Here is a 9,566-nt window from a genome sequence, read left to right as displayed (position 1 = left end):
CCCAGAATTGAATGAGCTGAGTTACCCTTACAATCGCTTTATAGTGAACTGCTACACTAAAAATATTAAAAATTCGGAATCTCGTTAAAAAAAATCCTTGTTACAATACGATTTTTTTTTATCTATGGCCATTATTAGTAGTTTATCACAAAAAAGGAACATTCTTAATTCTAATGTTGTGTTCGACAAATTGGAAGAGAGTGTGGTAGGCTTACTAGATTCATGTGTACATTAACTTACATTATTTACAATCATTCGACCCTGATAACCTTTCTTCTACGTCAAAAATGGATGAAGTTATTATTAGTATCTATCTAGTTCCAATGTACAGAAGTTTTTCTCCACGGACTGCGGGATTGTCCGTGGAGAAATCAATCACACTCTCTCTCTCTCACACCATAAGAGTACGTGATATTCACTTAACATACAAGTAGGCCAATACGGAACGCGACCAGCACCTTCATATGAAAATACTTCACTATAATGTAATTCCTAATTATTAAAATCTTACAATAAAATACTATATAAAATGTTTTTGGTCTATATTCCTTTATATATATATTAAAAAACACATACGGGCTAACGCTAAAGTGGATCAAGACAGGATGAGTCGATATGTGTGTGTTTGTGTCAATATCTAAGATCCCCCTCTAGTGTACACCACAGAAAACCTTTGATACGCACCAAGACTATGTTAAACCTTTATGTAAAACGTTCGTTCCTTTTACAAGATGAATACTTCCGACCCTGTTACCTTGTTACGTCTGTATATTTTGTTATGTTTATGATCCCACATGTAAACACGCTCTACTAGATGATCGAGCATATACAAACATGACGTTATCAACATGTGTTTCATATGAATATCTACTACACGTGAGAACCCACTACATGTGAACATTCGCAACATGATGAACAATGACTGCTGAAAAAATGTGACCACTAGATCTGGCAGCGTTTGATATGGTAGTGTTGTCTGGAGGTGGTCTAGTGACGTGTCTCCTGGGGGTGTGGTTGACGACACCGTTGGAAGTGTGTATCCTGGCCTCTGAGGTGTTGTTGACATCCAGGGTACCTCCTCCTACGGGTGACGCCTCACAGGTCGGAGGTCTAGATCTACGTCCATACGGGCATAACACGTCCAGGTCATTGACTCTATACTCCACTACGGGAGAAAGTTTCTCGTCCTGGATGACACTTGAACACTCGATCTGTAAGCGGATGTCTGTCGAAGAGCAAGTGTTCCTTGTAGGTCGACGGACTTCCGGGCTTGAATATGAACACGAGTTGAGCGCTGACTTGCGGATCTCAGGACTAGAGTCGTAGGAGTGATGACCGTCCTGGTCTAAAAATGAGACGCGGGGGCCGTGCTGTACGTGGGTGCTGATGGAGAACGGGAGGTCCGCCTCTGTGACGCCGTGCAGTAGAGGAGTTGAGAAATTGAGAGTGTAGCGGAGATCAACGATGCCCTCGTCCTCTGGCTCCGTCCGTAGCTTGATGGGGCTCCTCTTGACCAGCCGGGAGCGCTGCAGAGGATGAGGCGAGGCGGGGAAAGCTCCAAGTCTGGGAGATCTTTCATCGTCATCATCGTCGTCGTCCTCCTCTTCGTCTTGTCTCCGCGCTTCTTCTTGGTCCTCGTGGAACCTCTGAGCGTCAAAGAATATCTGAGAGGGGCCGCAGGATGAGCTCTCCTCCTCGTCCTCGGCGCCATCAGCAGGGAGGCGGGTGTCAGAGGGCCGTCTCGATGGGCAGCCCAGCGTGAGGGAGGGCAGGGAGCGGTGTAACGAGCGGAACATTCTCTCCCTCTTAACCCTCCTGACGGTGGTGTCATCACTCTGTAGATATTGAGTGTGTGGCGCCCCCAGCACCTCCCCCAACGCTCTACCTCCGTCACCAGCTAGGCCGTCCTCCGTCACTCCGCCCCCTCCCTCCACATCGCCGACACCTCTCGCATTCCTCACACCTCCCATTCGGTCATTATCTGATCCCGTGGACGATAACGACCCCTACAGGAGGAGAAAAGGGGGAGGTGGTGTTAACCCCATCAACTGACCTCCTACACCACCATGATCATCACGTCCCATCATAACCCACAAGCTGGAGTTTAATTACACAGCCATTACAAAGATGTTATTCTATGCACCGAGTTCTCCCAGAGAGTTAAAACCTAACCTAACCCACACAGAGAGAAAAAATAGTCATCAAAACAACATCTAGAGTATCTGAACCAACAAAACACCATCAAACAGCACGTAAGTTATGAAACAAATACTAAGTCATAACACTTTCTTAACCCACACAAAAACATAAACAACTAAACAAATAACTTTTATATCTATTAATTTATGAAACCAAAACAACAATTTAATCCACACACAAAAACAAAACAACCTCTGAACTCCTTAAGCAAAATACAATCAAGATAAACAATAACAGGCCATCTTCACCTTCTTGTTTATGTCGTAGGAACCCGTAGAAGATGTAGGACTCTCAGGACACTCAATCCAACGATGTAGTTTGTGGAGTTCCTGTTCCAGCTTGACGACCTCTCTCCTGTAGACTTTGTTTTGTACCTCCGCCCGGTAGAATTTCTCCCGCTTGTCCTCCGTCAGTAGTCTGTAGGAGGAGGTGGTGTGAGGAAGGTCTTAGGGTACTATCTGAAGGAGGAAGGAAGGAAGGAAGGAAGGAAGGAAGGAAGGAAGGAAAATGAATGGAGAAGGAAAATGAATGGAGAAGGAAAGAAAAGGAATGAATAAAGAAGGAAAATAAATAAATGTAGAAGGAAGGAAGGAAGAGAAAGGAATGAGAAGGAAGGAAAAGGAATGAATAAAGAAGGAAATAAATAAATGTAGAAGGAAGGGAGGAAGGAAGGAAGGAAAATGAATGAGAAGGAAAGAAAAGGAATGAGAAAAATAAATAAATGTAGAAGGAAGGAGGGGGAAAGGAAGGGAAAGGAATGAATGAAGAAAAGAGAGACAGAGAGGGGGATATCCAGGTAGACCAACAGGTAAGAGGCGTTCACAGGTGACCCTAATTGATTTCCCTCAACCATAGCACATCGTCAGCAGCTAAGACAGTCCCTCAAGAAGACACGCATCCAACTATTTCTTCAGAGATGACTAATAATTTCTGTCTATTTCTCGAGATAACTAATAATTTCCACATAATATCCACACAAGACTGTAAACACTATTCTCACAAGACTGTAAATATCCACACAACTGTAAACAATATCCGCACAACTGTAAACACTATCCACACAGTAACCAGCCGACCAGACATACACTAAGCTCGGGGCGACGACTCAATATCCTGAACAAGTAGACGAAATGAAGATACGAGAGCCGCATACTGACCTCGTGTGTGTGTGTGACCATTCGACGACTACTACTACTACTACTACTACTACTACTACTACTACTACTACTACTACTACTACTACTACTACTAATTCAAATACCGAGGGGATAGCAGAGTGTCAGTGGGTGGTAGAGAGTCTCAGTGGGTGGCAGAAGACATGAGGGGGCGGCGAGGGGTGGCAGAGAGTATTGGGTCGTAGCAGTGGGTGGCAGTTAGTGACGGAGAGTGACAGTGGGTGGCAAGAGAGTGACAGTGGGTGGCAAGAGAGTGACAGTGGGTGGCAAGAGAGTGACAGTGGGTGGCAAGAGAGTGACTGTGGGAGGCAGGAGTGTGCAATATGTCCCCACCAGGTGATAATGTCTTCGACCAATTACAACTTGAATGGTTTCGCTAATTTCTTGACTTAATTGGCTCCTCCCACACCTGACGGTCCATCGCGGGCGGGGCGGGCGGGGCGGGGTGGAGAGGGTGGAGTGGGAGTGGGGCGGGAGGGGCGGGGGCGGTGGGGCGGTGGGGTGGGTCGGGCGGCCGGAACGGAGTTGATTAGTAAACTGAGAACTTGCTCTATGGTATGATACGGGGTTATGGCATGGGCAAGGGCACAGGTAGGGCAAGGGCACAGGTAATGGGGCAAGGTGGGCATGGGTAATGGGCAAGGTGGGCAAGGCACAGGTAATGGGCAAGGTAGGCATGTAGGGCAAGAGTGTTTTCCTACCTCCTTTACCAAACAACTACCAAGAAAACTTAGTCACTTTCCTAACTTAACCAATCAGAACGTCGCCATTTGTTTCGAGAGGTGTGTGTGTGATTGGCTGAACTGCTGCAATGGAGTGGGACATACGGCCTGTGATTGGTGGAATGTCTGGGGAACCTGGGCTGTGATTGGCCAGTTTAGTTTAGGACGAATAAACAATGAATTAATCAAGTCAAGATCTACTGTACATGGAGGAGGAGGAGGAGGAGGAGGAGGAGGAGGAGGATGGAGGAGGAGGAGGAGGGGAGGAGGAGGATGAAGGAGGAGGAGAAGGAGGAGGTGGATGGCAAGAACAACAAGAACACGAAGAACAAGAACATCTTACCTGCGTGTGTTTGACTGAATCTTCAACCCCATACTCTCCACTACAGGGTCACCTTCAGCCCGTCTTATAATAGTCAGGATCTGTAAGAATGTAAGTCCGTGTACACATAATACATACATACATACATACATACATACATACATACATACATACATACATACAAACATACATACATACATATAAACACAACAAAATACTGTATACATAAATCTCTCTCTCTCTCTCTCTCTCTCTCTCTCTCTCTCTCTCTCTCTCTCTCTCTCACCTTGGGCACAAACAGCAGACACAAGGTAGTAGTAGTGGAGGTGAAGATGAGGGTAGTGATGATGACGTAGGCCAAGGTGGTCCTCTCCCCGATGACGTTAGCGGCGACGATGACGATGACGGAGGTGATGACGACATTGTAAACACTCATCCCTATGTACTGGGAGTCGTTTAGTGCTGGGATCTTGACGTGTCTGGGGGGAGAAAAGGTGGGTTATTGATGGGTGGTTGGTGGGTGGTTGGTGGGTGGTTGGTGGGTGATTGCCTGAAGGAGTAGGTGAAGGATAGGGGGAGGTTATTGCCTGGAGGAGTAGGTGAAGGTGTCATAGGAGGAGGCGATAATGTGCTCTCATACAACCTAACCTATCCTAGCATAACCTAACCTATCCTATCCTAACCTATCATAACCTAACCTAACCTAACGCTCGGTGCCGTCACAACACTCTCTGGCAGGTATATAATGAGTTCACAATTCTCACTCCAAAATATTAACTCTGACATTTTCTGAACTTGTGGCTTCTTCAACCTTAAGCTGTGACCTCAAGCTGCAGGTATGAACACTCGACTGGGTCTGTCTGTCTGTCTGTCTGTTCTATGAGGTGCTTTTAAGCTTGTAATAAGTCACCCCTTGCCAGCCTATCGTATAAGCTGGGCGTCTGAGGGCGTTCTAAGCTCTCTTAATACGTGAGTCCTTAGCTTATCTCGGAGACCAGACGGGGTGACAGTACTCCAGACGGGGAATCACCTCGAGGGACAGACCGTCTATAAGAACCACCTTCGTATAACACCTGCTAGATTATTTAATTATTTTATCATCTCACTATTGTCTAAGAATATTAATCCATTACCGGGTTCTTTACACACGCTGGGGCCTGTATACCACCTACGAATAGCATAATACATCCTCTTACGCTCTCTTAACAATAAATCTTAACACCATTCAAAAATAAACAGACAGACAAACGAATCCTACATAATTTGCAAAGACCATAACAGTACACAAACATTAAAATGAACCCTAAAAAAACATAAAAAAACATAAAAAAAAACACAAATGCAACGAAATTCAGAGACGCCATCTTGTAATGCTCCCTGGAAAAATGTTTATTCCATTAAATCAGTAAAAATATAAGTTTTATTTCGCGTTGGTTTAAATATGTTTCTGCTCTTCAACACGTAAGTAACTCCCGTCTGGCGTAAAGTTTGGGGTGGAGAAGTCACGTCTGGCGTTAGTGTTGAGTGGTGGTATAGTGGTTGTGAGTGGAGGTGTGAGGGTGGTGGTGGTGGTGGTGAGTGGGGTGGTGGTGAGGGGGTGTGAGGTGGTGGGGTGGGGTGTGAGGGTGGTAGGGTGGTGGTGAGGGTGGTGGAGGTGGTGGTGAGGAGTGGAGGTGTGAGGGTGGTGGTGGTGGGGGGAGGGGGTGTGAGGGTGGTGGGTGGTGGAGGTGTGTGGGGTGGTAGGAGTGGTGTGTGAGGGTGGTGGTGAGTGGGGATCTGAGGGGGTGTGAGGTGGTGGTGGTGGTTGATGATGTTGTTAAGCTGGGGTGTATAATCCATCCACCACACCCTGCCCCTGCCCCACCTCACACACCGCCCGCCTCACACCTCCCGCCCTGCACACCCACCCCTGCCCACCCGCCTCGCCCTGCCCTGCCTCACACCCTGCCCCCCCCCCCACCTCCCTTGCAGCAACTTGTGATGAGTTGTGGTCACGAGCCAAAAGTCTTGATGGGAGAGTAATTGTCTATTAAGGTGAAGCTCTGATGATGCGGGAGAAAACCACGCCCACTACCACACTGCCACGCCCACTACCACACTACCACGCCCACTACCACGCACGCCCTACCACTGCCACGCCCACTACCACACTGCCACGCCCCACTACCACACTGCCATGCCCACTAAGACACTGCCACGCCCACTACCACACTGTCATGCCCATTAAGACACTGCCACGCCCACTACCACACTGCCATGCCCACTAAGACACTGCCACGCCCACTACCACCACATGCCCACTAAGTCACATCACACCACACTACCACTGCACACCCACTACCACACTGTCAACCACACTGTCACGCCCACCTTCACGCTGATAATAAGTTCGAGTTAAGACTTAGTCACGACGCTGTGTGTGTGTGTGTGTGTGTGTGTGTGTGCGTGTGTGTCTGTGTGTGTGTCTGTGTGTGTCTGTGTGTGTGTGTGTGTGTGTGTGTGTAAGACCCTCCCAATAATAAACCCACACAATAAAAAATTCACATAGGAACATTTGTGACCTCATAAACTTGTCGACGTATAAAGTTTGTTGAGGTGATAAGTTGATAAGACTCCTGCCCTGACGAGACTCCTACCCCGACGAGACTCCTGCCCCTGACGAGACTCCTGCCCCCTGACGAGACTCCTGCCCCCTGACGAGACTCCTGCCCCTGACGAGACACTTCCTGCCCCTGAGAGACCCTGCCCCTGACGAAGGCTCCCATACGTCAGATATAAGGCGATAACACGAATAACTTAGATACGAAACTTAACTTCTGTGTTTTGGTATTTTAATTCAGGAGACGTTTTGCCTAGAGTGGAGGGGAGGGGGAGGGGTGAAGGAAGGGGGTGAAGGAAGGAGTGAAGGGGAGGAAGGAAGGAGGGGGTGAAGGAAGGGAGGAGGTGGGCTGGAAGGATGAAGGAGGTGAAGGAAAGGGGGGAGGGGTGAAGGAAATTGGGAGGAGGGGTAGGGAGAAGGAAGAGATGAATAGTGTAGGTGAAGAGGAGGAAGAGGAGAAGGAGGAGGGGGTAGGAAGGGAGGAAGAAAAGGATAGGAAAGAAAAGGAAGGGAAGGAAGATGGAGTGATTAGTACAGGTTAGACGGAGGAGAAAAGGTAGGGATGGAGGGATGGGATGGTAACAATAAATAGAGATAGTGGAACAGAACAGAACGGGACGGGACAAACGGGACAAAACGGAACGGTCTGACTCAAACATTTAGAGATAATTAAAAAGTATATGATAAAAAAAAAATACCAAGGATAAAAAAAATAATAATTAATTCATAGTAAAAATGCAAGAGTGACTTTGAACTTATAAAGAAGCACTTAGGGTGTCTTAGAGGAATACAAACTCATTCATATTCTCAAACAACACCAAACACTTTCTTTAACGAAAGATAAACATTGCCTAGAAGTTTATGAATGCAGGAGCAAAAGCGTGTGTGTGTGTATGCGAAAACACACACACACACACACATACACACACACGCAAACACACAGCATCACTACATTAAAAATAAATAAATAAATAAAAACTCTTCCTAAGTCTTGAGCCACAGCGTCCGGACACGTACAAATAGACGCTGTTGATTGGCCATATAAGATCCTTTGATGGCTGGTGATTGGCTGGGCGCCTCCAACACTGTCCGGAAGTGTCATTATGTCCTCGCTTTGTGGCCCCCAAATAGAACACAATGGGAAGAATGGACGGGAGGAGCCAGTACTGTATCGACCAAGAGTGTAAATAAGGGTTGAATTCTTTAATGTTCTCTAGTGTGAAAAAATCCTTACTTGTTCTCTCTGTTATTACCGGCCATAAGGGGAGGGGGGAAGGGTAGGTGGGGGTGAGGGATGGGTGGGGGGAGGTGGGAGGAGAGAGGGGGTGGGGAGGGAGAGAGGGTGAGGGGGAGGAGAGAGGGGGTGAGGGGAGAGAGAGGGTGAGGAGGAGAGAGGGGGTGAGGAGAGGGAGAGAGAGGGTCGTTGCCTACACTAGCGTCACGTGAGTTCAATGCAACATTACGTGAGCGAGTCATGACCAGACAACGGCTCGTGTATTTTGGTCGACGGACGAATAAGTCAGATGGATTATGTTAATACTTTGTTTTTGTTGACAGCCACGAACAGCTGGTATGAGTAGACATTAATAGTAAGTGTTAGGTTAAGGTTAGGTTAGGTTAGGTTAGGTGTCTCCCTGACCCCTCCCTCACCCACATCACCTCCCCCACACCATACGAAGACCTCATCCATTCTTCGCTTCCCCTGACACCTCCTCCCCCACCCCCTCATCTGGAATCTCCTCCCCACCACCTTCCCCCACTCTACTGATAGCCAAGAATACTACTACTACTACTACTACTACTACTACTACTACTACTACTAATAATAATAATAATAATAATAATAATAATAATAATAATAATATATGTGTGTATATGTGTATGTGTAAAGCAACAGACAGTCCGTCACACAGCTCACGTCCCATCAGGCTGGATTCTGTGCATTAATACCGTGTTGTGGTCAAATGAACCCTCACTGATGTACACTCACCATTTGCATACACGCACGGCTGAAGAATGCATTTACGGGTTTAGAATTGCTTTATAATCCAGAATCGAATCCAACTTGTAAAGAGAGTTGGATTCTATTTCAGTACAGAAGCGTATATGGTTTTTGATTAACCATTTGTCTACCGATTGACAGACAGACAGACAGACAGACAGACACACATCAAAATCGAAAGATATAAACATGTATCTATATATAAATCGCCTCTAAAGTCTTATTAAAATACGCATTATTGAAATCATATTATCACAAGGACGACAAATCAGACTGACTGACAGACAGACAGACAGACTGACAGATAGACAGACAGATCTTACCTCGTCTCCCAGGCCATATAGACCCCGACGGCAACCAGTAAGCCCTTGTAGACGTAGAGGGCCCCTAACCACCCGCTTGTATGTTCACTACGACACACCTCCACCTGGAACAGAAATTACAGGTGAATTGGTCTTATTTGGGCGGTCATCAGGTGTCCCAGGGAGTGGAGGAGCTGAGAGTGGGGAGGGGGTGGGTGGGGAGGATGGGTGGAGAGGAGAGTGCG

At 47.0% G+C, this 9,566-nt stretch overlaps 1 protein-coding gene across 1 annotated transcript in view; it reads right to left on the bottom strand.

The window, feature by feature from the left end:
* Positions 1 to 381: 381 nt before the first annotated feature.
* LOC121861864 overlaps positions 382 to 9,566 on the bottom strand; it is a 60,015-nt gene continuing 50,830 nt past the window's right edge. Inside the window, exons 16-20 of the mRNA XM_042359758.1 lie at positions 9,343 to 9,446; positions 4,705 to 4,897; positions 4,440 to 4,519; positions 2,448 to 2,616; positions 382 to 2,006 (exon numbers count right to left, since the gene is read on the bottom strand). Coding sequence (XP_042215692.1) covers positions 888 to 2,006; positions 2,448 to 2,616; positions 4,440 to 4,519; positions 4,705 to 4,897; positions 9,343 to 9,446 — 1,665 coding nt within the window. The 3' untranslated portion in view covers positions 382 to 887. The remainder of the gene's footprint in view (positions 2,007 to 2,447; positions 2,617 to 4,439; positions 4,520 to 4,704; positions 4,898 to 9,342; positions 9,447 to 9,566) is intronic.

Source organism: Homarus americanus, unplaced genomic scaffold, assembly GCF_018991925.1.
Source record: "Homarus americanus isolate GMGI-L3 unplaced genomic scaffold, GMGI_Hamer_2.0 scaffold57719, whole genome shotgun sequence".
In the NCBI taxonomy this organism is placed as follows: Eukaryota; Metazoa; Arthropoda; class Malacostraca; order Decapoda; family Nephropidae; genus Homarus; species Homarus americanus.
This window is presented reverse-complemented; position numbering and strand designations above follow the sequence as displayed.